We start from the raw sequence: 25,772 nt of genomic DNA on the forward strand, positions 1-25,772 counted from the left end.
ATTTGCTGAGACTTGCTTTATGGCCTCCTGTGGTCAGTCCTAGAGGAGGTTCCATGCACTGGTGAGAAGCAGGTGTATTCTGCAACTGTGGGGTGAAAAGTTCTGTAGAATCTGTTGGGTCCATTTGGTCTGGGGTGTCAATTAAATGTTGTTTTCTTGCTGATTTTCTGCTGGCTAATCTGTCCATTGCTGAAAGTGAGGTATTGAGGTCCCCATCACTGTTGTGTGGGAGTCTATGTCTCCGTTTAGATCTCTTCACATTCTTTTAAATAGCCCGGTGCCCTGTAATTACGTTTATAATAGTTACAGCTTCCTGTTGAATTGATCCCTTAATCATTGCATAGTGCCCTTCTTTGTCTCTCTTAACAGTTTCTGTGTTAAAGTCTATTTTGTCTGATATCAGGATGACTGTGTCAGCTCTTTTTTGGTTTCTGTTGGCATGGAATATCTTTTTCCAACCTTTCACTTTCAGTCAGCCTGCATTTTTGTTGGTGAGATGTGTTTCTTGTAGGCAGCAAATAGATGGGTTTTGTTTTTGAATCCATTCAGCCGGTCTGTGTCTTTTAACTGGAGAGTTGAGGCCATTTACATTCAAGCTGACTGTTGATAAGTAGTGACTTGGTCCTGCCATTTTCCCATAAATATCCCTTTTGTTCACTTTGGATTTCCTTTGTACTTTTACTGGGAGATTTTCTGCCTTCACCCTCTTTGATAGTTATGACCATGTTTCTGTGTAGCACATCCTTAAGCATCTTTTGTAAGGCTGGACGAATGGTGACAAATTCTTTCAGTTTCTGTTATGGAAGGTCTTTATTTCACCTTCATTCATAAATGAGAGCTTTGAAGGGTACAGTATTCTGGGTTGACAGTTTTTTTTCTCTTAAGACTTGGAATATATCTCGCCGTTCTCTGTTAGCCTGTGGGTTTCTTTTTTTTTTTTTAAGATTTATTTATTTATTTATTTGAAAATCAGAGTTACATAGAGAGAGGAGAGGCAGAGAGAGAGAGAGACAGGGAGAGAGAGAGAGAGAGAGAGAGAGAGAGAGAGGGAGAGAGAGGGAGAGAGAGAAGTCTTCCATCCGCTGGTTCACTCCCCAGTTGGCCACAATGGCTGGAACTGCGCCAATTTGTAGCCAGGAGCCAGGAGCTTCTTCTGGGTCTCCCACGTGGGTGCAGGGTGGGCCACTTCTACTGCTTTCCCAGGCCACAGCAGAGAGCTGGATCAGAAAAGGAGCAGCCGGGACTTGAACTGGCGCCCACATGGGATGCTGGCACTCAGGTCAGGGTGTTAACCTGCGGTGCCACAGCGCTGGCCCCAGCCTGTGGGTTTCTGATGAGAAGTCTGCTGTGAGTCTAACTGGAGAGCCTCTGAAAGTAATCTGACGTTTCTCTCCTGTATATTTTAGAATCTGTTTATGTTTTACTGTGGAGAGTTTGACTACACTGTGTTGTGGTGAAGATCTTTTCTCGTCTGTTAGGAGTTCTGTGTGTTTCCTGTACTCGGATGTTCCTTTCTTTCTCCAAATTAGGGAAGTTTTCTCTAATTATTTCACTAAAAAGGCCTTCTAATCCGTTCTGGCTTTCTACACCCTCAGGAACTAAGACCCATATGTTGGGGTATTTGATGGTATCTCCAACACTGTTTTAATTTCTGACTGCAAAATTTCCACAGATTCGTCTTCTAAGTCAGATTCTTTCTTCTGCCTCACCAGTTCTGTTGTTAAGATTTTCTACCACATTTTTATTTGTTCTATTGAATTCTTCATTTTCAATATTTTGTTGTGATTTCTCTTTAAAATCTCAATTTCTTGGGAAAAATTTTCTTTCCTGTCAGATACGGATTTCTTTAGTTTGTGGGTTTGCTCCTGAGTAATCCTGCCATCAGTTTCTGATCTGTTTCTGGCATTTCTTTAGTCTGTTTTCACGATCCACCGCTGAAGTGTTCTGTTCCTTTGGGGGCGTCATGTTGTCTTCCTTACTCTTGTCTTGAACTGCTGCGCTTCCTTCAGGCATTTGTGGAGATATTTGTTGGTTATTTTTCCCCTGTGGCGGCTTTTATCTTTGGACTGTGCCTCTGTGCATTAGGACAGTGTCTTCCCTTTCAGCAGCGACCCTGAGGCGTGTCCTGGGTGTGGCCAGGGAACTCTGTTCCGTGTCCAGGGTGAGGGGAAAGTCCAAAGTGACTCTCAAACTGGGCGTGGTAAAGCTTTATTTTTCTTTTTTTAATCAGAGAGGTTTGTTCAGCTCTGTTGACTTAGTCTCACACTCACTCCCCTCCTCGAAGGAGACCAGTGCCTGGGTGCCAGCCCCAGTGGGTGCAGTATTCATCCACCTGCCACAAGAACCACACACAGGATCCATGCCGTCCTCAGTGGGAGCAGAGACCCCACAGCAATGACCCTCACCAGGGAATCAGGGAGCCCGGAGCGTGTGGAGCAGCCACAGTGACTGCCCAACGTCCCAGCCACGCCCTGCACCCTCCCATGCAGCCACAGTGTTCTCACAGTCCTGGCACACAGGCCTGCCACAGTCACGAGACGCAGCCGCCTGTCGGTTCTCCCAGCCAGACTCGGGCGTCTCCTCTCAGCTGGTTGCTGGGCACACGGACACCAGCTGGTGCAGCTGTTATGTATGTCCAAAATGGCGCCTGCCTGCTCTCGGCTGGTTACGGGACACAGGTGCCAGGTGGTGGGGAGAGAGAAACGTTCCCCCTTTTGTCCCTCTAGGTTGGCAGGTACAGTGTCCCCGCAGGGCTCCAGGCCAGACTTAAGCCAGGCTCTTCCTGCAGCGTGGGCTGCAGCTGCCTGGTCTCACCTCACTCCAGAGCTGGGGCCGAGCCCCTGTCTGCCGGGTCCTGAGTTGTGGGCGTCCACGCCCTCCGCGTAGGTCCACAGGGTCCCTCTAATCTGCGTGGAGTTCCCTCTGCCGTTTCCCCCACTCTTCCCTGAGATTGCACTCTCCACGTTTTTTAGAACTATCTTCCCTGGGCTGGAGCAGCAAGCGCCTTCCTAACCTGCCCTCTTGGGGTCTCTCTGTAAATGTCATTTCCCCTCGCGTGCCATCCACGCCTGACCCGTGCAAGGCACTGTGCAGCGCTGGGCGGAGTAGAAACAGCAGCCAGAGCCCTGCGTGAGGGGTCCTCCAGCCCCAGCGAGCGGTCGCACGCATGCAGAAGGCCAACGATGAGTGTGAGAAGCAGGGGCCGGGAAGTACACACACAGGCTCGGAGCAGGGGCGAGGTCTGTGACCTGGGAGAACCCAGAATGGCTTCACAGAGGAGGGCACAAGTGGTGTTTCCACCAATGAAGACAGGGGAGGCAGCCGTGCTCAGAGGGCACCTGTGCCTCCCCCGGGGCTCCCTGAGCCCCGTTCCAGCCGGAGCCTTGTCCCTGGGCCGGTGCCTTCGCACCAGGCTCCTGCGGCGGTGCCCTGATCTCCAGGAGCTGCACAGTCCTCCCAGGGTCCCGTCCCTCGGCCTCGTGTCCTCGGCCAGAGCGGCAGGACTGGGCCAGGGGGAGGGAGAGGCCCTAGGAAAGCTGCAGAGACAAAAGAAGCCGGCTCGCAGCTTGCTCAGCCTCGGGGCAGGGGGAGTAATCGTGGGGACCTGAGGCAGACACGACTCGGCCACCAGGGCATGAGTCTGGGAAAGGAAGGGCACGTCAGGCGCCCAGGGCTGCGGCTCTGGGAGCAGCGCGTGGAGAGGAGTGGGCTGTGGCTGGCAGACTGTCCACTCCCGCCCTAGCTCGTGGAAGGTCCTGAGAGCGCTCTGGAAACCTCACGTGGGCACAGCACAGGCCAGCAGCGCTCCTTCTGCCTGGGGTGGTAACAGCCAGGAAGCCGGTCACTGGAAACCTGACGCACGGAGAGGTCAGACAGGGATCGGCAAGGCCTGGATCCTGGGGTCAGGAGCAGGTGGACCTGGAGGCTTCGGGCCTGAGGCCTTGTCTTGCCGGGGCTCAGAGAAGAGGCGTGTCCTGGGCGGGTGGTAGATGTTGCTGCTGTCTCCCATGTCAGAGCCGCCGAATGGGCAGCGAGCCAGAGAAGACACGGCAGGGCTGTCCCTGCAGGGGACAGGGACCCCAAGGCCCGGCTCCAGGAAGGAAGCAGGGGCTGCAGCTCCTGGCTCGGCTCAGGGTGGCTTCCAGGCCAGGGAGGGGACAGGTGAGCCAGAAGAGGGAGCCACCTGGTCCTGTAGAAGCCAAGTCCTGGAGGGTGACGTGGCAGAGGACGGGACACAGAGCCAACGCCCAGATACAGGAATGTGGGGAAGGGCACCAGGCAGGAGCAGGCAGGGAACCCGGCAAGGAGGCAGGCAGAGCAGGGAGCAGGCAGGGCAGGAGCGGGCAGGGCAGGAGCAGGCAGAGCAGGGAGCAGGCAGGGCAGGAGCGGGCAGGGCAGGAGCAGGCAGGGCAGGAGCAGGCAGGGCAGGGGCAGGCAGGGCAGGAGCAGGCAGGGCAGGAGGAGGGAGAGCAGGAGCAGGCAGGGCAGGAGCGGGCAGGGCAGGGCAGGAGCGGGCAGGGAGCAGGCAGGGCAGGAGCGGGCAGGGCAGGGAGCAGGCAGGGAGCAGGCAGGAGCAGGCAGGGCAGGAGCAGGCAGGGCAGGGGCAGGCAGGGCAGGAGCGGGCAGGGAGCAGGCAGGGCAGGGGCAGGCAGGGCAGGAGCAGGCAGGGCAGGAGCAGGCAGGGCAGGAGCGGGCAGGGCAGGAGCAGGCAGGGCAGGAGCAGGCAGAGCATTAGCAGAGCAGCCCCAGGCGGGGCGGCCGCCGAGAAGGGAGAGCCGGGGGCCGCGGGGGCCGCCCCGCCCTGGCTGGCGGGTGCAGCGTGCCCTGCTCAGATGGGCCGGCAGGGCACCGGCCAGGAGGACAAGGTCACGCCTTCCTGACCTACGTCGCAGTCACGGCAGGTGCAGCGCCCCCATCCGCGGCTGTCTGGCCTTGACACCTGGACTGGGCCTGTATTAACAAACGTGTTACTCTGCTTTGAACAGGAGGAAGAGGAGGGGTGGAAAATGTCCCCCAGCGTTTTCCTTCATACCTTGGAGGAAGAAAATAACTCATACAGAGGTCAGTCTGGGAGGATTCGATGGTGACTCTGGTAACCAAGGGGTCCCTCTGTCCAGCTCCGGGCGCGGTCACCAGAGGCTGCCGGCCGCAGCTCACGGCCACGACATTCTGTCCTGCGTTTGGTGGCGTCACGGCACCCTGGAGTCATCAAAGCTTCCCTTCTATTCTGTTTTTGCGCCTTTGGAGCCCACGACTTCAGCAGGTCGTCCTGCCACGTGGTGCTGGGGAAGAAAGCTGCTTCCCAGGTCGTTTAAATGAAGACAGTCGAGACACTGAACAGCGACGTTTCTTAATCCTATTAGACGTGTGTCCGAGTTCTGACATAATTCAGCGTAACTAGCATAGCTGCACTCAGCAAGTGTCTGGACTGGTCTTTCAGACGGTTCCCTTACACCAGGGCTTCTCCTGCACACTCAGGACGAATCCTGACACAGTGACCCGAGCGCGACCCTGGCCGGCAGTGCTGTTGTTGGAATTCCTGAACACGCCAGTCAGGATGTGGCGGGGAGTCATTCCAAATGGCAGCCTTCACGTGCCTCCTCCCCGCTCCGCTCTTCTCTGGACGGCACGGGTAGGGTCCTGGACTCTGCCGGTTCTCAAGGTTCTTGCCCCAGTACGTGGAGTCTCACCTGAGGTCCGATGTGCTGCATACAGGGGATAAGAAGGCCTGGGCACCCACAGTTCTCCACCCCGCAGTGGGAGGGCGCCGCAACTCACCAAGCCATGACACGGGGGCTCTGCCCCTGCTGTCACTGGGGAGGGAGGAGGCCGCAGCGGGGAACTAACATTCCAACATGTGGGGCTCGGTCTTCCCCTGCCAGTCGCATGGAATCCTCGTAACAGGGAGAGAGACCCGTGGTCTCCGTCTCAGCGGGTTCTGAGAATGTCACCCAGGTGGGAAAGGTGGCCAACTCCTCACCACACGGGGCACGGAGCAGCCACCCCCACTGTGCGCTCACCCGCACACTCTGCGCATTGAGCGTCTCCAGGGCCGGGGCTATGCTAGCCTAGAAGATTCCTGCATGAACGTGCCCACTGGGGGGCGTTACTAGGATGGGTGAGCCCAGGGATAAATGCCGTTGGGCAGGAAGGCAGGCAGGGTGAGGCTTTTTCTATTATCCTTTTAATATTCCTTGTTTAAAATAATGTGCATGTATTACTTCCTAATAAAAGCAAAACTTAGCTAGGGGAAAGTCAGACATTGCCATGGGAAGCCAGGGCTCGCAGCCTGGTAACCCATTCAGGAAAGCTCTTCAGACCGCCTGTGCCGTCCGTGTGACAGCTGTGCTCTGCTGGACTTTGCCACTGTCCGTGTAACAGCTGTGTTCATGGACTGCACACCATCCGTGTACAGCTGTGTCCATGGACTGCACACCGTCCATGTGACAGCTGTGTCTATGGACTGCACACCGTCCGTGTGACAGCTGTGTCCATGGACTGCACACCGTCCGTGTGACAGCTGTGTCCATGGACTGCACACCATCCGTGTGACAGCTGTGTCCATGGACTGCACACCATCCGTGTGACGGCTGGGTGCACTGGACTGCACACCATCCGTGTGACAGCTGTGTCCATGGACTGCACACCATCCGTGTGACAGCTGGGTGCACTGGACTGCACACCGTCTATGTGACAGCTGTGTCCATGGACTGCACACCGTCCATGTACAGCTGTGTCCATGGACTGCACACTGTCTATGTGACAGCTGTGTCCACTGGACTGAACACCGTCCGTGTACAGCTGTGTCCACAGGACTGAACACTGTCCGTGTACAGCTGTGTCCACTGGACTGAATACCATCCATGTGACAGCTGTGTCCACTGGACTGTGCACCGTCCATGTGACAGCTATGTCCACTGGACTGCACACCATCCGTGTACAGCTGTGTCCATGGACTGCACACCATCCGTGTACAGCTGTGTCCATGGACTACACACTGTCCATGTGACAGCTGTGTCCATGGACTGCACACCATCCATGTGACAGCTGTGTCCACTGGACTGCACACTGTGTACAGCAGTCTCCACTGGAATGCGCACTGTGTGACAGCTGTGTCCATGGACTGCACACCATCCGTGTACAGCTGTGTCCATGGACTGCACACCATCCATGTGACAGCTGTGTCCATAGACTGCACACCGTCCGTGTACAGCTGTGTCCATGGACTGCACACCATCCGTGTATAGCTGTGTCCATGGACTGCACACCATCCGTGTGACAGCTGTGTCCACTGGACTGCACACCATCTGTGTACAGCTGTGTCCATGGACTGCACACTGTCCGTGTGACAGCTGTGTCCACTGGACTGCACACTGTGTACAGCGGTGTCCACTGGAATGCGCACTGTGTGACAGCTGTGTCCATGGACTGCACACCATCCGTGTACAGCTGTGTCCATGGACTGCACACCATCCTTGTACAGCTGTGTCCATGGACTGCACACCGTCCGTGTGACAGCTGTGTCCACTGGACTGCACACCATCCGTGTACAGCTGTGTCCATGGACTGCACACCATCTGTGTACAGCTGTGTCCATGGACTGCACACCGTCCATGTGACAGCTGTGTCCATGGACTGCACACCGTCCGTGTGACAGCTGTATCCATGGACTGCACACCGTCCGTGTGACAGCTGTGTCCATGGACTGCACACCATCTGTGTACAGCTGTGTCCATGGACTGCACACCATCCATGTATAGCTGTGTCCATGGACTGCACACCATCCATGTGACAGCTGTGTCCATGGACTGCACACCATCCGTGTGACAGCTATGTCCACTGGACTGCGCACCGTCCATGTGACAGCTATGTCCACGACTGCACACCGTCTATGTGACAGCTGTGTCCACTGGACTGCACACCATCCGTGTACAGCTGTGTCCATGGACTGCACACCATCCGTGTACAGCTGTGTCCATGGACTGCACACTGTCCGTGTGACAGCTGTGTCCACTGGACTGTGCACCGTCCATGTGACAGCTGTGTCCACTGGACTGCACACCGTCCGTGTGACAGCTGTGTCCACTGGACTGCACACCATCCGTGTACAGCTGTGTCCATGGACTGCACACCGTCTGTGTACAGCTGTGTCCATGGACTGCACACCGTCCGTGTACAGCTGTGTCCATGGACTGCACACTGTCCATGTGACAGCTGTGTCCACTGGTCTGCACACCGTCCGTGTGACAGCTGTGTCCATGGACTGCACACCATCCATGTGACAGCTGTGTCCATGGACTGCACACCGTCCGTGTGACAGCTGGGTGCACTGGGGCTCAGAGCCAGGCAGTGCCCTTCCCGGGAAGGAAGCCTGTAGCCTCTTCTCCCAGTTGAGTTGGGTGCTATGGCTTTGGGTGTGCTCTCTGCCAGGTCTTTGGTGACTTCCATTAAATGTTGTGTCTTGGAATTATTTTCTTAGAAACCAAAGTTTCCCTTTTCAAGTAAAACATCAGCATTTTAATCTCTGAGATTAAACCCTCCCCTCCTGTGTCACCCTCCCGCGATGTGTGAAGCTGCCCTGGCCCCCTTTCGCATTCTCAGATAAAAGCCCATTCTGTGCTGGAGGAGAAAGTGGGGCAGTGGTTGTCTTTGAGGACCCTGAATAGCTCCCTGCGTTTTCTGAATGTCCATGAGATTCTTGCAGGGACTGGGCAGTGCCCTGTGCAGCAGTGTCGTGAGAAAAGCAGAGTGCTGGTGGAGAGCCCGGCCGGCCGAGTGATCCGGGGGGAGTGGGCAGCAGCTGCTGTGTGGTGCCCCCGGGAGGAGAATGCCGGTGGCCAACGCCAGCTGGCCTGCCACCAACCCCGCACCACTGTCGCCTTCCTGTTCAGTGTTCCGCATCCCTTTTATTACTGTCTGTGTTATCCCGCCATCTTCCCGAACCTGTCTATTGAAAAAAAAAAAAAAAAAAAAAAAGGCTGAGTTGTGAACAGCAAAGCTATCTTGCTTTAGAGACCTCCTAGACACAACAGGCAGGTTTCGCATTGTGATCCTGTCACGGGAAACCTGTTTGACCCCAGCGTACAGGACACACTGAAACCTTTCCTACTGTTGTCAAGAGGGAGAGCTTACAATTTCTACTTTACTGTTTTTTAAATTTTATTTAAGGCATACAAATTGCCCGTATTTGATACACACAGATTTGGGTACATAGTGATACTCCCCACCCTCCCCCCTCCCATCCACACTCTTACCCTTCCTCCTCCCTCCTCTCTTATTCCCTCTCTTAATTTTCACAATAATCTGTTTTCAGTTTACTTGATACTCACAAAATTAACCCCATGCCAAGTAAAGAATTCAACAAGCAGTAAGAAAAAAACTTCCTCAACATTAGAGACAAAGGCTGTAAATAATCATTCGAATCTCAAAATGTAAATTTCCCTCCTAAGCATTACATTTTGGTGCTCTCTTAGTTACCACAGGTCAGGGAAAACAGATGGTCTTTGTCTTTGACTTATTTCATTAAGTATAATGGTTTCCAGTTGCATCCATTTTGTTGCAAAACAGATTTCATTATTTTTCACAGCTGAGTAGTATTCCATGGTGTGTCTATACCATAATTTCCTTATTCAGTCACCAGCTGATGGACATCTGGGTTGACCCCACACCTTAGCTGTTGTGAATTCTGTTGCAGTGAACGTGGGGGTAGAGATAACTCTCTTATATGCTGACTTCACTTCCCTCGGGCGACTTCTCAGGAGTGGTATTTCTAGGTCATATATGGCACATTTATTTTCAGACTTGGGAAGTATCTCTATATTGTCTTCCACAGTGGCTGCACCAGTTTACATTTCTGCCAACAGTAAATTGGGGAGTCTTTTCCCCACATCCTCACCAGCATTTATTGTTTGTTGATTTCTGTATGACAGCCTTTGTAACCAAGGTGAGGTGCACCTTCGTTGTGGGTTTTAATTTACATTTTCCTGATGGCTAGTGACCCTGAGCATTTTTGAGTGTGTGTATCTATTGGCCATTTGAATTTCCCCTTTTGAAAAATGCCTGTTCAAGTCCTTTTGCCCATTTCTTAACCAGATTGTTTTGTTACTGTTGAGCTTCCTGAGTTCTCTGTAGGTTATAGGTATCCATCCTCTCTCAGTCGTGTAGTTTGCAGCTACGTCTCCCACTTTGTCAGTTGCTTCGTCTTTGCTGAATGTTTGCGTTACAGTGCAGAAGCTTCTGAACTTAATGGATCCCATTTGTCGATTGTGGCTTCAATTGCCTGTGCTCCTGGGTCTTTTCTGAGAAGTCTTTGGCTATGCCAATGTCTTGCAGAGTTTTCCCAACGTTCTCCTCTAGTAGTTTAATGGAATCAAGTCATAGGGTTAGATCCTTGATCCATTCTGAGTTGGTTTTTGTCTCAGGTGTAAGGCAGGGTCTTGTTTCTTACTTCTGCGTGTGGAGATCCAGTTTCCCCAGCACCGTTTGTTAAAGAGACCGCCCTTTCTCCAGGGCTTGATTTTAGCTCCTTCGTCAGAGATTACTTGATTGTAGATGCATGGATTTATCTCCGGAGTCTCTGTTCTAGTGGTCTACATGTCTCTCTTTGTGACAGTACCAGGCTGTTTTGATTATAACTTCCCTGTAGTATGTCCTGAAATCTGGTATTGTGATGCCTCCAGCTTTGTTTTTTTGTATAAGATTGCTTTAGCTATTCAGGGTCTCTTGTGTTTCCATATGAATTTTAGCATCATTTTTCCTAGATATGAGAAGAATGTCCTTGTATTTTGATTGGGATTGCATGAATCTGTAAACTGCTTCCGGTAGTATGGACATTTTGATGATATTAATTCTTCCAATCCATGAACATGGAAGATGTTTCCATTTTTTGTTTCTTCCATTTCTTTCTTTAATGTTTTATGATTTTCATTTTAGAGCTCTTTCGCCTCCTTGGTTAAATACATTCCAAGATATTTAATTTTTTCTGTAGCTATTATGAATTGGATTGATAGAAGTTCTTTCTCAGCCATGACACTGTCTGTGTGTACAAGCCTTTGGGTTTTTGTGTGTTAATTTTACATCCTGCCACTTTACCAAACTCTTTCATGAGTCCCAACAGTCTCTCAGTGCGGTCTTTGGTCCCCACATATGTGGAATCATGTCATCTGAAGATGGATAATTTGACTTCCTCCTTTCCAATTTGTGTCCCTTTGATTTCTTTTTCCTGCCTAATGGCTCTGGCTCAAACTTTCAGGACTATATTGAATAGCAATGGTGAGAGTAGGCATCCTTGTCTGGTTCCAGATCTTGGTGGAAATGTTTCCAACTCTTCCCAGTTCAGTAAGATGCTGGCTATGGGTTTGTCAGAAATTGCCTTGATGGTATTGAAGAACGTTCCTTCTCTATCCAATTGGCTGAAGGTTTTCATCATGATGAAAACTGAGAGCTTACAATTTTAAAACCAAAAAACAAAAGCAATTGTTATTCCTACAATTTAAAGTTTCCCACAGTTTAAGCTTATTTACATTTCAGAAAATGTACTGAAAAAAGAGCAACCACCTTCAAACGAGGAGGCCATAAACTAGCTGAGACCTTGGTATCCACACCCAAGCTAACCACAAGTCTACTCTCTGTAGGGATTCAAGACGAAGAATAAATCTCCCAATATTAATGACATAAAATTGTCCTTGCATCAATGCCATGAGCTGGACAGTGCATCTGTGCCCTTTCTGGTGTCACCCCCCCCACCCAGGAACGATTACTTAAAAAGAGAGATCAGCCCGGGCTCTCCAGCTGTCTCCTGCCTGCCCACCTCTACGGGTCCCTCTCCCTTTTTCTCCTACCTCAGTACTGGAGGGTAAGGGCCCTCCTGTGCACTTCCAATGGGCAAGACCTACACCCTCTCCCGCCTCCACTCCCCAGGCCATCTCCCCTGTGGTTGCCCTGTCTGGTCAGTGAAAAAGTGTGATTTATTTCTATCTCATTGCTTATCCATGTTTAACCATTCTGGAGGAAATTCAGATCCTTTCCACCTCGCTGTCTCCAAAGCCTGCCCCTGCAGCCCTGCATCCCCCACACACCTGCCCTGCATGCCTGGTGACGAGGCCAGGCTGAGCCGCGGCTCTCACAGCCCTGCCCTTCAGCCCACTGGGCCCAGGCAGCTCCGCTCTGGCCGCCACCTGCTGAGCCAGCTGTGCCAGCACCTGTCCAGGAAGCGGGTGGCCTCCCTCACCTGTGCAGGGTGAGTTATGCTTGCAGACCTGCACTTTTTGGAAAGGAGCTGTGTCTCCACCTCCCCTCCGCTGACAGCTGTCCATCCTGCAGGGCCCTGGCTCAGGCCACTACAGACAGCACAGGCTCGGGCCCTCGGAGCCCACCTCCTCCTCTGTCTGACAGGTGTCTGCTCTTGGGCACAAATGCTTCTCGTGGGCAGCTGTCCTGCAGGGCGCGGTCTCAGAGCAAGAGAAGGCCTTTGTGAGAGGCCACAGTTGAGAACTAACCTGGGGACTTCAGGAGGCTTATTCCACTTCAGCCTCGCCCCAGGGCTAGGAGGGAGTAAGGATTTCCATGCCTCAGAGGAAGAAACAGGCTCAGCAGGGCTACGGTCACCTAAGGTCACAGCTGGTGAGAGGAGGGACAAGGGTTCCACCTGACGCCAAGCATGGGCCTGCCAGCGGTGCTGCCAGGCGGGCGCCGGGGCCCCAGCCCCGGGATGCCCTTCCTGCCCCCTCGGCAGTGCTGCCACGCGCGTCTGCTCGCCGTGCGTCGCCGTCTCTCCAGGGATCTGGCCCTGCCTGGACTCCTTGTCCGTTCTCGGTCATCCCTCCCCTCTGCCGATCCCTGGTCCTCCGTGACTTCTCTGGATGCTGACCTCCCCTTGTGTGCCGACACCAGTCTCCAGGGGCTTTCTCGTCTCTCCACCCGTATCTGAGAACTCCGGTTCTCTGGAGCAACCAGATGTGGGTTTGTGTCTAACGCGGAGCTGCGGGGCCGCCCTTCCCCCTTCCAGGAGCTGCGTCAGGGCCAGTGGAGGCTCAGCCTCGGGACCCGAGCTCTGGGGGGGGGGGGGCCAAGGTGGAGAGCCCTCTGCGACCCTCCCTTCCTCCCAGTTGTAGCCCCTGTCCCCCAGAGATGAGTCCTAGTGCTCCCGCGGCCCTCCCCACTGCTGCCCCCAGTTGAAGGGCACTGCAGCCCTAAGCTCAGTTCCCAGGGATTCAGCCAGGCCAGGCGCAGCTGCTGGACGGTAGGCCCCAGCGAGTTTCCCCCGGTGCTGAGCCCAGGCTCAGGAAGAGGTCTTGTTTCACAAACTGGCAGGCCTTCCCCGGGGAGACGCCCCCCAGGCCCCGCCTCCAGGGCCCAGGGACCCCGCACCTCCGAGAATTCCTTTCTGAGAGATGACCTCCATGTCAATGTATCTCATGCAGAATTATCCTCACTTTCTCTAGGGTCACAGTTCTCTAGGTCTTCCTAAATACCAGGAAAAGGAAAATTTCAAATGGGTGGGACTTCAGAAACATCCAAAAAGCAATTCACAAATAAAGCTACTGAATTAGGAGAAAATCATGGGTACTTGGTGTCTCACGTTGTCTGGAACGAGGGTAGAATTACTAGTGATTGCACTGGGTAACACAACTGCTCCTGTTGTAGCGAGCCGTTTGAATAATTCAAGTGTCGGGAAAACGTATGGTGGAAATATTGACCTGCATTGTATGATCAGCTGCGGCACAGCTCCTGTTTGTTCCCTACCTTGTCTCCGCCTGGTTCCCCGGGAGCAAGCCCTTCACATCTGGATGGGAGACCTACCATTTTCTCGCCTGTTTCACTCACACTTGTACTCTGTGCACGTGGCTAGGTTAGTCTTGGCTCTGTATGCAGCAGCTGCTTTCTTTAGCCGGCGTGTTGAAGTTCTCCATTTCTTTTCCTTATCCCTTGTGGAGTACAGACATGTGGATGAACAGAGACGAGTCTTGCAACTTCCCTCAGGACTACGACCCAGAACTGCTCAAAGAGGAGAAACGGAAGGAGCTGGAGTCGGAGATCCGAGTGCAGGTGCAGCCACGTTCGGGGTACAGTGGTGACACATCCCGCACCGCGGCTCGTGTGTCTTCTCAGTCTCCTATGAGTGACTTGCCCCAGAACTTAAGTGATTTGTACATTTTGGGGAAAAAAAATACACCACGAGGCGCACAGAGGGGCTTAAACGGCGTGTTCTGTACTCACCCAGGTGGATGAGTTGATGAGACAGGAACTAAAGAACCTGCAGCTCGCTGTGAACAGAGAGAAGGAACTGCCAGTCATGGCGGGGAAGAAGAAAGCAGAAAAGGTGAGTGATAGGATGAGGGTGCGGGGAGTGAGGCGGGCGGCAGGAGCCCCTGCCCAGGCCCCGGCCCTGGCCCGTCCAGGAGGGTGCCTGGCTAGACCCAGGTGTTGCCAAGGCCCCGTGCAGTGAAACAAACAGCCCTTGCTTTGGTAAACTGAATTGGCCCTCAGCCCCCAGTGTGGTGGGTGAACCACACCCCCTCCTCCCAGCACTCACAGCTGCAGCCACCCTGCCCCAGGGGAGGCTGGGAACTGAGTGAGCAGCCAAGCACAACACGCCCAGGGGCCCGCCCGGGGCTCCCTGCAGCTGGATCCACAGAGGGGACACCCGGGCCAGCGCCCAGTGCTGGGAGGCCCAGTGTGCTTGAGCGAGGACCGTGGGGGTGGGGAGGAGAAGTCCATCCAGGGGAGGAGAAAGCAGCAGGAAGGTGGGGCTGGCGAGTGCTGCCTTTATTCCTGGGGGCTGGGGGCTGGGGTGCCACCGACAGCTTCAGCAGGGAGCGGCACAATCAGATCTGTGTTGGAAAGGCCCGCACGGAAGCCCTGTGAAGATGAGTTCCACGAGGCCGCCGTCTCTGGAAAATGCTGGCTAACGCCGCCGAATGCTGTCCGCTGGCTCCTGTCCTGCTCTGCGTCCCCTCCTCTGCAGCTGCGGACGGGACCAAGTGGGGGCCTGGCCAGCTCTTCCCCCGGTGCCGGCACAGAGGAGCAGAGCCACGTCTGCACAAACCTGGGACTGGCGAGGTGGCAGAGTAGAAGTGTCCGTCCCCTTGTCCACACAGAAGCAGCAGCTCGGCAGCCATCTGTGGACCCCGTGTGAGAGGGTGCGGCCCCCAAGGGGGACAAGGGGAAGGGAGGAGGAGGAGCCCCACCTCGCCCTCGTCTCCTCTCAGAGCCTCTCCTCCCTCCAGCGCTCACAACGGCGGCACCGGGGGAGGTGAGCCAGGCCCACGGGGTCGTGGGGGAAGAAATCAGTCAGTCACCAATATGCACCTTCCGCTCAAGCCCCGAGAAGGCAAAGCCGGGAAGGCCAACATCTGAAGAGGAGAAGAGACAGCAGCGCAGCAACAGGAAGACTTCCACAGGCCACTTTTGAACATGGCATTCTCCCCACAGCAGACCTGAACCCACTTTGGGCCAGACGAGCTAGCGGTCGTATCCAGGACATTCTGTCCAACAGCACAAGCTCGCGCATTCTTTTTTTTTCTTTTTCTTTTTTTTTTTTTTTTTTTGACAGGCAGAGTGGACAGTGAGAGAGACAGAGAGAAAGGTCTTCCTTTGCCGTTGGTTCACCCTCCAATGGCCGCCGCGGCCGGTACACCGCGCTGATCCGAAGGCAGGAGCCAGGTTGCACATTCCTCTTAAGCACACATGGACCATTCTCTAGGATGTAGGACGTGCTGGGTCACGACACAAGTTTTAAAAATTCAAGAAGGTGCCGGCACCGCAGCTCACTAGGCTAATCCTCCGCCTTGCGGCGCCGGCACACCGGGTTCCAGTCCCAGTCGGGGCGCTGGATTCTGTCCCGGTTGCCCCTCTTCCAGGCCAGCTCTCTGCTGTGGCCCGGGAGTGCAGTGGAGGATGGCCCAGGTGCTTGGGCCCTGCACCCCATGGGAGACCAGGAGAAGCACCTGGCTCCTGCCATCAGATCAGCACGGTGCGCCGGCCGCAGCGCGCCGGCTGCGCGGCCATTGGAGGGTGAACCAACGGCAAAGGAAGACCTTTCTCTCTCTCTCTCTCTCTCTCTCTCTCTCTCACTGTCCACTCTGCCTGTCAAAAAAATAAAATAAAAAAAAAATTCAAGAAGATGGAAAACATGCCATGTAACAGCTTCTTGAATCACAGTGAAATCAAACCAGAAATCAGGGAGATTGGAAAATGCCCAAATAGGTGGAAATTAAACAGCAAAAATTTGAACAGCCATTGAGTAAAAAAAAATTAAAAAATCAGAAAATGTCTCAAGACAACAATGAAAGCACAGCATACCAAGCTTATAGGATACAGTGGAAGGTGGTACTGAGAGGTTTATAGAAAGAGATGCCTGCATTTAAAAAAGATCCCAACGACCTGACACTACACCTCAAGGAACCAGAAAAAGAACAAGCTAAACTGAACCCAAAGCTGGCACAGGGAAAGGAATCATAAACGCTGGAGCAGAAATAAATGAAAGCTAAGAGTTTTTTGAAAAGATAAAATTGGCATGCAGGCAGGCACGTGGTGCGGCACTTAAGGCCTTGCTGGGAAGTCTGCATCCCACACTGAAGCTGCTGTGGTGGGGTAGGGACCTGCGTCCTTGCCAGTCACGTGGGAGACAGACAGCTCCAAGCTGTTGTGGGCACTGGGGCTGGACCAGCAGACAGAGTGTGATCTCTGCCTCCCTCCCCGCACCCCCTTTTCTCCCTGTCCCTCTTCCTTCCCCCCTCCCTCCCCTTCACACTGTTTCCTTCCAAATATGCAAAAAAATACATTTTTAAAATTAACAAACTTTATGCTAAATGAGAAAATGCCCAAATAAGTACAAAAAAAAAAAAAGAGGAGACATTACAACTAATGACATGGAAATAAAAAGAACTGTAAGAGACTATTATGAACAATTATTTTCAAAAAAAATGTAATGGATAAATTCTTAGAAACACACAACTGGCGGGCCCACACGGTGGCACAGTGGGCTAAACCTCCACCTGCAGTGCCGGAGTCCCACGTGGACACTAGTTCATGACCTGGCTGTGCGTCTTCCGATCCAGCTCCTGCTGTGGCCTGGGAGAGCAGTGGACGATGCCCAAGTCCTTGGGCCCCTGTGCCCGCATGGGAGACCTGGAAGAAGCTCCTGGCTCCTGGCTTTGGATCAGCTCAACTCAGCTGTTGTGGCCATCTGGGGAGTGAACCAGCAGATGGAAGACCTCTCTCTCTCTCTCTCTCTCTCTCACTCACTCTACCTCTCAAATAAATAAATAAAATCTTTAAGAAAAAAGACAAAAAAAAAAAAAGAAGGAAACATTCAACCTACCAAGACTGAGTCAAGAACAGAAAACCAGAACAAATCAATTGTAAATAAGGAAACTGAATCAGTAATTAAAAACTCTCCAACAAAGACATGCCCAGGACCATACAGCTTCTCCAATAAAAGGAGAATTAGCATCTCTCTCTGTTAAATGTTTCCAAAAATGGAAGAAGAGGGAACATTTCCAAACCCTTCTTACGAGGTCAGCATGGCCCTAAAACCAAACCCAGACAATGACAGCCACCACAAAGGAGAACCCAAGTCAGTATCCCTGACGAGCATGGATACAAAAATCCCCAGCAAAATGTCAGCAAGCCAAATTCAGCGGCACAGAAAAGGGTCATCCCCATGGCCAACCGGGATTCTCCCTGGACACAAGTGCTTCCGCACATGCAGGGCAGTCAGTGGTGCACACCCCATTAGCAGGATGAAGGATGAAGTCACAGGATCACCTCAGCAGATGATGACAAGGCCACCTTTGTACGTCTGCATGAAGCCTCTCCAGTTATGTACGGCGAGGACCACTAGGGACAGCTCAGCGCACTGGGGGCCACGAATGAAACACCCACAGCCACGGCACGCTGGATGGTGAGAAACTGAAAGACGGGAACCAGACAAGGGGCCAGCGCTGTCCACTTCCATTCCAGACAGTACTGGGAGTCCCGCTACAGCAACCAGGGAGGAAAAGGGAGTCACTCGGCTCAACAAGGAAGAAGTCAGCGGATCTCCACTTGCAGATGACAAGATCATGTACGGAGAAAATCCTAAAAAGCACACGCATTAAAACTTTCAGATCTAATACACAGATTTAAGAGTCTACATATCAGATTTAGTTGGATTCCTAGATATATTAACAATGAATTATACAAGAGGAAATAAGAAAATAGTCTCACAGTAGCACCAAGAACAAAGTATTTAGAAACAAACTTGGGCCCAGTGCTGTGCATAGCAGGAAAGGCCACCACCTGCAGCTCTGGCATCCCACAGGGGCACTGGTTCGAGTCCCAGCTGTTCCACTCCCCACCCACCTCCCTGCTTATGCACCAAGGAAAGCTGTGGAAGATGGCCCATGTGCTCGGGCCCCTGCACCCACGTGGGAGACCCAGAGGAGGCTCCTGGCTCCTGGCTTTGGCCTGCCTAGCCCAGACTCTTGTGGCCATTGGGGAGTGAACTAGTATATGGAGTCATTCAGTCTCTCTGTCTCTCTCTCTGTCTCTTTCAAATAAATAAAATTAAATATTAAAAAAATAGAAACAAACTGAACCAAGAAAATATAACATAGTCTGCTAAAATCTATAAAGCATTAATGAAGAAATTAAAAGAAACAGAAGTGGAAAGTCACCTTGTGTTCATGGATTGGAAGAGTGAATATTGCTGGAATATTCATACTAACCCAAGTGAACTGCTGATTCAGCGCAATCCCTAGCAATATCCCAATGACACAGGGATAGGAAAAAATAACTTAAATAGGTTAATAGGAAATAGAAAATAGGGGGAAATAACCTAGCATTTTTAAGGAACCATAGAAGACCCAAAGTAGCCAAAACAATTTTTAGCAAAAAGAACAAGGAAGCCATCACACTTCCTAATTTAAAAATATATTACAGCATAATCAAATGAGTGTGATACGTGCGTAATAACAGACAAACGGGACAGAATAGAGGACAGTGGACCACAGTAGACTCCAGTCATCAGATTTTCTCTTTGGTAGCAAGATCGCAGAATAGGGAGATGATTGTCTCTTCAATCAGTCGTTTGGAGAATACCTGCTATTTACATATAAAAGCATGGACTTGAATCCATACTATGTACCATTCACAAAAATCAACTCAAAAGATTTAAGTGTAAAACCTGAAACTCTAAAACTCCTAGGAGGGGCCAGCTCTGTGATGCACTGTGATGCCAGCATCTCATACAGCCGCCAGTTGGAGTCGCAGCTGCTCCACGTCTGATCCAGCTCCCTGCTAATGCACCTGGGAAAGCAGCGGAGAATGGCCCAAGGACTTGGGCCCTGCACCCACCTGGGAGACCCGAAGAAGCTCCTGGCTCCTGGCTTTGGCCTGGCCTTGCCCTGGCCATTGTGGCCATTTGGGGTATGAGCCCACAGATGGAAAATCTCTAGATTTCTCCCGCCTTCTCTCTGTAACTCTGCCTTTCAAATAAATAACTATTTAATAAATAAATGAAACTCTAGGGAAAAACTTCTTGACATTGGCCTTGATAATGATTTCTTGGATATGACATCAAAACTATAAGCAACAAAAGCAAAAAAATAGAAAAGTGGAATTGAATCAAACCAAAAGTCTTGTGCACAGCAAAGCAGACAATCCAAAAATTAAAAGACAGCCTACAGCCGGCGCCGCGGCTCACTAGGCTAATCCTCCGCCTAGCGGCGCCGGCACACCGGGTTCTAGTCCCGGTCGGGGCGCCGGATTCTGTCCCGGTTGCCCCTCTTCCAGGCCAGCCCTCTGCTGTGGCCAGGGAGTGCAGTGGAGGATGGCCCAGGTGCTTGGGCCCTGCACCCCATGGGAGACCAGGAAAAGCACCTGGCTCCTGGCTCCTGCCATCGGATCAGCGCGGTGCGCCGGCCGCAGTGCGCCAGCCGCGGCGGCCATTGGAGGGTGAACCAACGGCAAAGGAAGACCTTTCTCTCTGTCTCTCTCTCTCACTGTCCACTCTGCCTGTCAAAAAAAAAATAAAAAAAAAAAAAAAAAAAGACAGCCTACAGAATGGGAAAGAATACTTGCAAGTCATAAGGAGTTAACATACAAAATGCATAAGCAACCACAACGCGATACATAAGTAAAACACAGGCAGAGAACTTGAGTGGACCTTTCTCAGAGACGTACCAGCAGCAAATGGGCATATGGGAAAAAAGTTCAGCATCGCGAGGCACCCGAGAAATGCAGATCAAAGTCATGGGGTGTGTCGTCTCATATCCGCTGGGATGGTGATTATCAACAAGCTTTAGTAAGGACGTGGAGGAGACGGGAACCTTTTCACATTGTTGGTGAGAGTGTAAATTGGTGCAACTGTGGGAAAACAGTTGGAACTTCCCCCCAAATTTAAAACTAGAACTACCAGATGGTGCAGCAACTCTACCCCCGGCTGTAAAGCCGAAGGAAGTGAAACTGGTCCCAGAGAGAGCTGCACTCTTGTATTCACAAGAGCCAAGACATGGGAGCAACCTACCTGCCCCTCCGTGGGTGACTGGACAGAGAAGATGCAGTATATGCACAGAAAGACACGGACGTCCTACCATGCCTCGTCAAAGTAATGGGCCTGGAAGATTTCACGCTCAGTGAAGGAAAAAGCACATACCTAAAAACAGCAGCAGAAGGGGGCAGGCGTAAGTGTTCCTGGAAGGCTGTTTTGTGGTGCAAGGCACTGTACTGAACTACTGAAGTAGCTTCGGATTCGTTAACGACACGTGCTGTAAGCAACCAACAGAATGACATCAGTTCTTATTTGTCAGTGTTAACCTTGAATGTAGTTTTTGAATGATATCAAATGTATCATAAAAAGTAATAGTGAGAAAATGCCGAAAAATAAAAATAATAATTGGAAAGAATACAGGAAATGAAAACTAAGATAAAAAAGCAAATAAATTAAAAATGGTAAAATTAAACCCAACCAAATCCACAAATATATCAAATATAAGCAGACTGTTCTAATGAAAAGATAATGACTGTCAGACTACATAAAAAGCAAAATTTATGCTGTGTATAAGCAATGCACTTTAAACACAGAGACTAGATAGGCTGAATGTTACACAATATGGTCAAAATATGCACCATGAATACATTAAGCAGAAGATCATCGCCATACCTCAACAGATGCTGAAAAAGTAGGCTTTACATTTTTCTTAGTATTTCATAAAATTTTCAATTAAAGAAGAAGTAATACTCCTAAATTTGTTTACATCTAATAATATAGCTTCCAAATTTACAAAGCAAATGCTAGCAAAATTAATGAAAAAGATAGGCAAATTCAAAATCATTGTGAGGGGCCGGTGCTGTGACATAGCAGGCAAAACCACAACCTGCAGTGTCGACATCCCATATGGGTGCCGGTTCAAGACCCGGCTGCTCCACTTCTATCCAGCTCTCTGCCATGACCTGGGAAAGCAGTGGAGGATGGCCCAAGTCCTTGAGCCCCTGTACCTGCATGAGAGACCCGGAAGAAGCTCCTGGCTCCTGGCTTTGTATCGGCACAGCTCTGGCTATTGCGGCCATCTGGGGAGTGAACGTACAAATGGAAAACCTCTCTCTCTCTCTCTCTCTCTCTCTCTCTCTCTGCCTCTCTGTAACTCTGCCTTTCAAATAAATTAATAAATATTTTTAAAAATCATTGTTAGAGATGTTAACCAGTCTCTCTCAGTAACTGATAGAACAAACAAAATGAGTACAACACAAAAGATATGTATAATAAACAATTTGATCTAAATGACTCATAAAGATAACTTAAAAACAAAACCCTAGAGAATGTGCAGTATCTCCAGTGTTTGTACCCATTCACCAAAACAGATCCTATTTTGGAGCATAAAACAAGTTCCAGCAACTTCAGGTGGTGAGATCATGCCACGACTGGTCTTGGACAACTGTGGAATTCAGTTAAGATTGCAAAACAGATTACAAGAAAAGCATCTAAAAATGCTTGAAAATTGAGCAACAAACTTCTAAATAACTTCAAAGTAGAAATCATGAATGGAGAGAAAGTACACGCTAATCTTCATGTATTAGAAGAGAGCAAAGATTGAAAATAAATAAGCTTTTCACTGAAGAAGCTAAGAAGTGAGCAGCAAATTAAATACAAAGGATGAAACAATTATAGTTTTTTTTTAAAAACAGAGTGGGTATCTTTGAATTAGAAAACTTAGATGCAGCACAAAACATTAACAAAACTAAAGTAAATTATTTAAAACTACTAATAAGACGTAGTAGCATCTAGCATTGTATGACTAAGAAACAAAAATGACCAAAATAACATATCAAGATTGGAAAATAGGACATTACTATATATCCTATAGACATTATTGCAAATGACCCATGTCAATAAATTTGAAATGTACATAAAATCAAATTTTTTGAAACTACAATTAAACAAAACTAAGATATTTATAAAATCTAAATTAGACTATGTTTATTAAAGAAATTAATCCATAATTTAAAACCTTCCCCCAAAATAATGTAGACCTCAGTAGCTTCATCGATGAATTCTTCAAAACATTCACAGGAAAAAAAGATCATAGTCTTATACAAACTCAGAAAATAGAAAAGAGAGTGGGCACTTCCAAACTTATAAGACTGATATAACCCTGATAAGATAAAATGACAAGGACATTATAAATATGAAAATGATAATTTGGAATCTCCTTTGAATTTACACACAAAAATCTTAAGCAAGTTTTTAATGATAGCATTGAGTGTTTTTTTAAAAAAATCATAAAAATGAAAATTATTCTAGGAATGCAAAGTGGGAAATCAATCAGCATAATTAACCACATTAACAAAATAGAAGAACCATATGGTCATCTAGACACAAAGAATGAGCATTTAGTAAAATCCAGCACTTTCCAGGAAGGGGAACTCTCAGCAAACTAGCGATAAAGCGAATCGTCTCAATCTGACCCTGCAGGCCACGCCACGCTAAACAGTAAAACATTAAACACTCTCCCTGGTCTGGAGACTAAAACAAGGATATTCATTCTTACCATATCTATTCAGCGTTGCAGTGGAATGCTTGATGAGTGCAATGAGTCAAGAAAAACAAACAAAAATGTACTGATTAAAAGGAAAATAGAAAACTGTCCCTTATCAGAGATGAAATGATTATCTATGTAAACAATCCAAAAGAACTTAACAAGCTATTAGAATTAATCATTGAACTTGGCAAATTTTTTGCACAGAATTAATATATTAAAAAAAATCTTTTTTTTTTTTTTATCTTGGTCTACTGATAGGGCCTTGGAGCAATGACAGCCCAGTGGAATGAGCATGTCCAACCCCTAGACCTTGGCTTCCAGTCCCATCCCACAATAAAAGGAAGCAGGGCTGACTCTAGGGCTAGCAGGTGCCCCAGAGCCCAGAGCATCTTTTAACAGTGAGAACACCCTGAATGCACACCAAGGCCCAAAGACTTCCCACAGAGCAAGACTGGCACACCCGGAGCAAGAAGGCAGACGATGAGATACTGAGTTATAATCCAAAGTATAAAATGAAGAGCTGTGAGCATTCTGATGAGTACCTGAGTGAACAAGGGAATAAGACAGATGGCTCATGCAGAAGAATTCCAAGTAGTGAGTGCACAGTCTTCCCGCCAACGAGGTGCAGCTTAACTCCCCCAAGTGCAAACTGCTTAGTGACTTGCTCCCAAAGGCTGGAGTGTGGAAGAGATGAGACCACCTCTAGAGAAGCCTGACAAGTGCTACCTCACCCTAGTGACTGGGTTGACCTCATCTGTGATGATTCATGGGCAACAAGCACCCTCGATGTCACATTATGAAGGTGGCGGTTCACCCTCTGTTCGCCCTCCCCAAACAACCATAATCCAAGACGAATCATGCAAGACACATTAGAAAAACATAATTTAGTGACTCTACAAGATACACAATCAGCACTCCTCACAACTGCCAAGGTCTCCCCAAATAAGAAAAGTATAAAAGCAGCCACAGACCTGAGGAGACTGAGGAGCAGGACAACTAAACCTCATGTGGGGTCCCTGGGCGGGGGCAGTGCACAAAAGGACATTGGGAAGAATTAGTGGAAACCTAGTAAGCTGAACTTTTATTAAACATATGTGTTGGTAGGGGCCTGCGCTGTGGCACAGCAGGTTAACACCCTGGCCTGAAGCGCCAGCATCCCATATGGGCACCGGTTCTAGTCCCAGTTGCTCCATTTCTGATCCAGCTCTCTGCTATGGCCTGGGAAAGCAGTAGAAGATGGCCCAGGTCCTTGAGCCCCTGCACCTACGTGGGAGACCCGGAGGAAGCTCCTGGTTCCTGGCTTTGGATCGGCTCCAGCTGATTGGGGAGTGAACCAGCGGATGGAAGACCTCTCTGTCTCTCTCTCTCTCTCTCTCTCTCTCTGCCTCTCCTCTCTCTGTGTAACTCTGACTTTCAAATAAATAAATAAATCTTTAAAAAAATATATGTGTTGGCTCATAGTAAGGTAAGATGATACTAGGAAAAACTATGTGAAAAATATATGGGACATCTCTGTACTATTTTTGCAACATTTCTATAAATCCAGAACTCTACCATTAAATGAAAAAGACTTATGTGCAGATGGAATATTGTCTTTATAGAAAATCCTAAGGAATCTACAGATAAATGCCTAGAAATAATAAGTGCAGCAAGATCCCAGCATACAAGATAAACATGCAAAGATCCATTATATATCTGTATGCCAGCAATGAACACAGGGACACCAAAATTAAAATACAATATAATTTTAAATCACTCAAGAAAATGAAATATTGAGTTATGAATCTAGCAAGACATATGCAGGTCTCGTATGCTAACACTGCATGACACCTATGGAAGAAATCAGAGAAGTGCTGAATAGAAAGGCATACCATGTTCATGGATTGAAAGAGTCAACATAGTAAAAATGACAATTCCACATTTATACAAAGGTTTAATGCAGTTCTTATCAAACTCCCAGTAATATAATGTGTGCACATTGAAAAGATTATTCTAAAATTTATGTAAAGGCAATGGAACTAGAAAAACTAATGGAATTTGGAAAAAGAGGAATAAAATGAGATGGATCAACTTATGCAAAGTCAAGGCTTGTCATGATACAAACTGTGTGCAACTGGTAGATAGTTGCACAGAGAGCCACAGAAACAGGCCCACACAAATATACCAAGGAGACTTTTAGACAAAAGTGCAAAAGCAATTCGAGGTAGAAAAGATACCCTTTGAATACATGGTACTGGGCCAACTGGGCATTTATTAACCAAAAAATATGAACCTTGACCCCAGTGTCATATTTTATACAAAACCTAGTTCAAATTGAGATCCTAATGTAAGGTAAAACCATAAAACTTTTAGAAGAAAAATGCAGACTTAGGATCTAAAACTAGGCAAAGACTTCTTAGAATTACAACAAAATCCACAGAGCAAGGACAGTCTTTAACAAGTGGTGCTGGGGAAACTGGATCTCCACATGCGGAAGTATGAAACTAGACCCCTACCTGACACCTTACAGAAAAATCCACTCCACATGGATCAGAGACCTAAACCTATGGCCTGATACCATCAAATCATTAGAGAACACTGGGGAAACTCGGCAAGACTTCTTGGAAAAGACCTCAGAAGCACAGGCAATCGAAGCTCCTGCAGGTGCGGGATCCGCCAGGGGCGCAAAGCGGGCTGAGCCTGCTCCCTGCGACCTGTCTCATTAGGGCCTCGCGAGTGACGGCCCTGCCTACACGCCGGCACCTGGGGCCT

At 49.7% G+C, this 25,772-nt stretch overlaps 1 protein-coding gene across 2 annotated transcripts in view; it reads left to right on the forward strand.

Moving 5' to 3' along the window:
* Positions 1-25,772, forward strand: part of DRC11 (dynein regulatory complex subunit 11) — a 153,136-nt gene that overhangs the window by 73,704 nt on the left and 53,660 nt on the right. For both annotated transcript variants that reach the window (XM_070070001.2, XM_089328875.1), the window contains exons 9-11: positions 4,986-5,061; positions 13,940-14,046; positions 14,222-14,320. In XM_070070001.2, coding sequence (XP_069926102.2) covers positions 4,986-5,061; positions 13,940-14,046; positions 14,222-14,320 — 282 coding nt within the window. The remainder of the gene's footprint in view (positions 1-4,985; positions 5,062-13,939; positions 14,047-14,221; positions 14,321-25,772) is intronic.

Source organism: Oryctolagus cuniculus, chromosome 3 (assembly GCF_051225735.1).
Source record: "Oryctolagus cuniculus isolate XC-2025 breed Fujian yellow rabbit chromosome 3, ASM5122573v1, whole genome shotgun sequence".
Taxonomy (NCBI): domain Eukaryota; kingdom Metazoa; phylum Chordata; class Mammalia; order Lagomorpha; family Leporidae; genus Oryctolagus; species Oryctolagus cuniculus.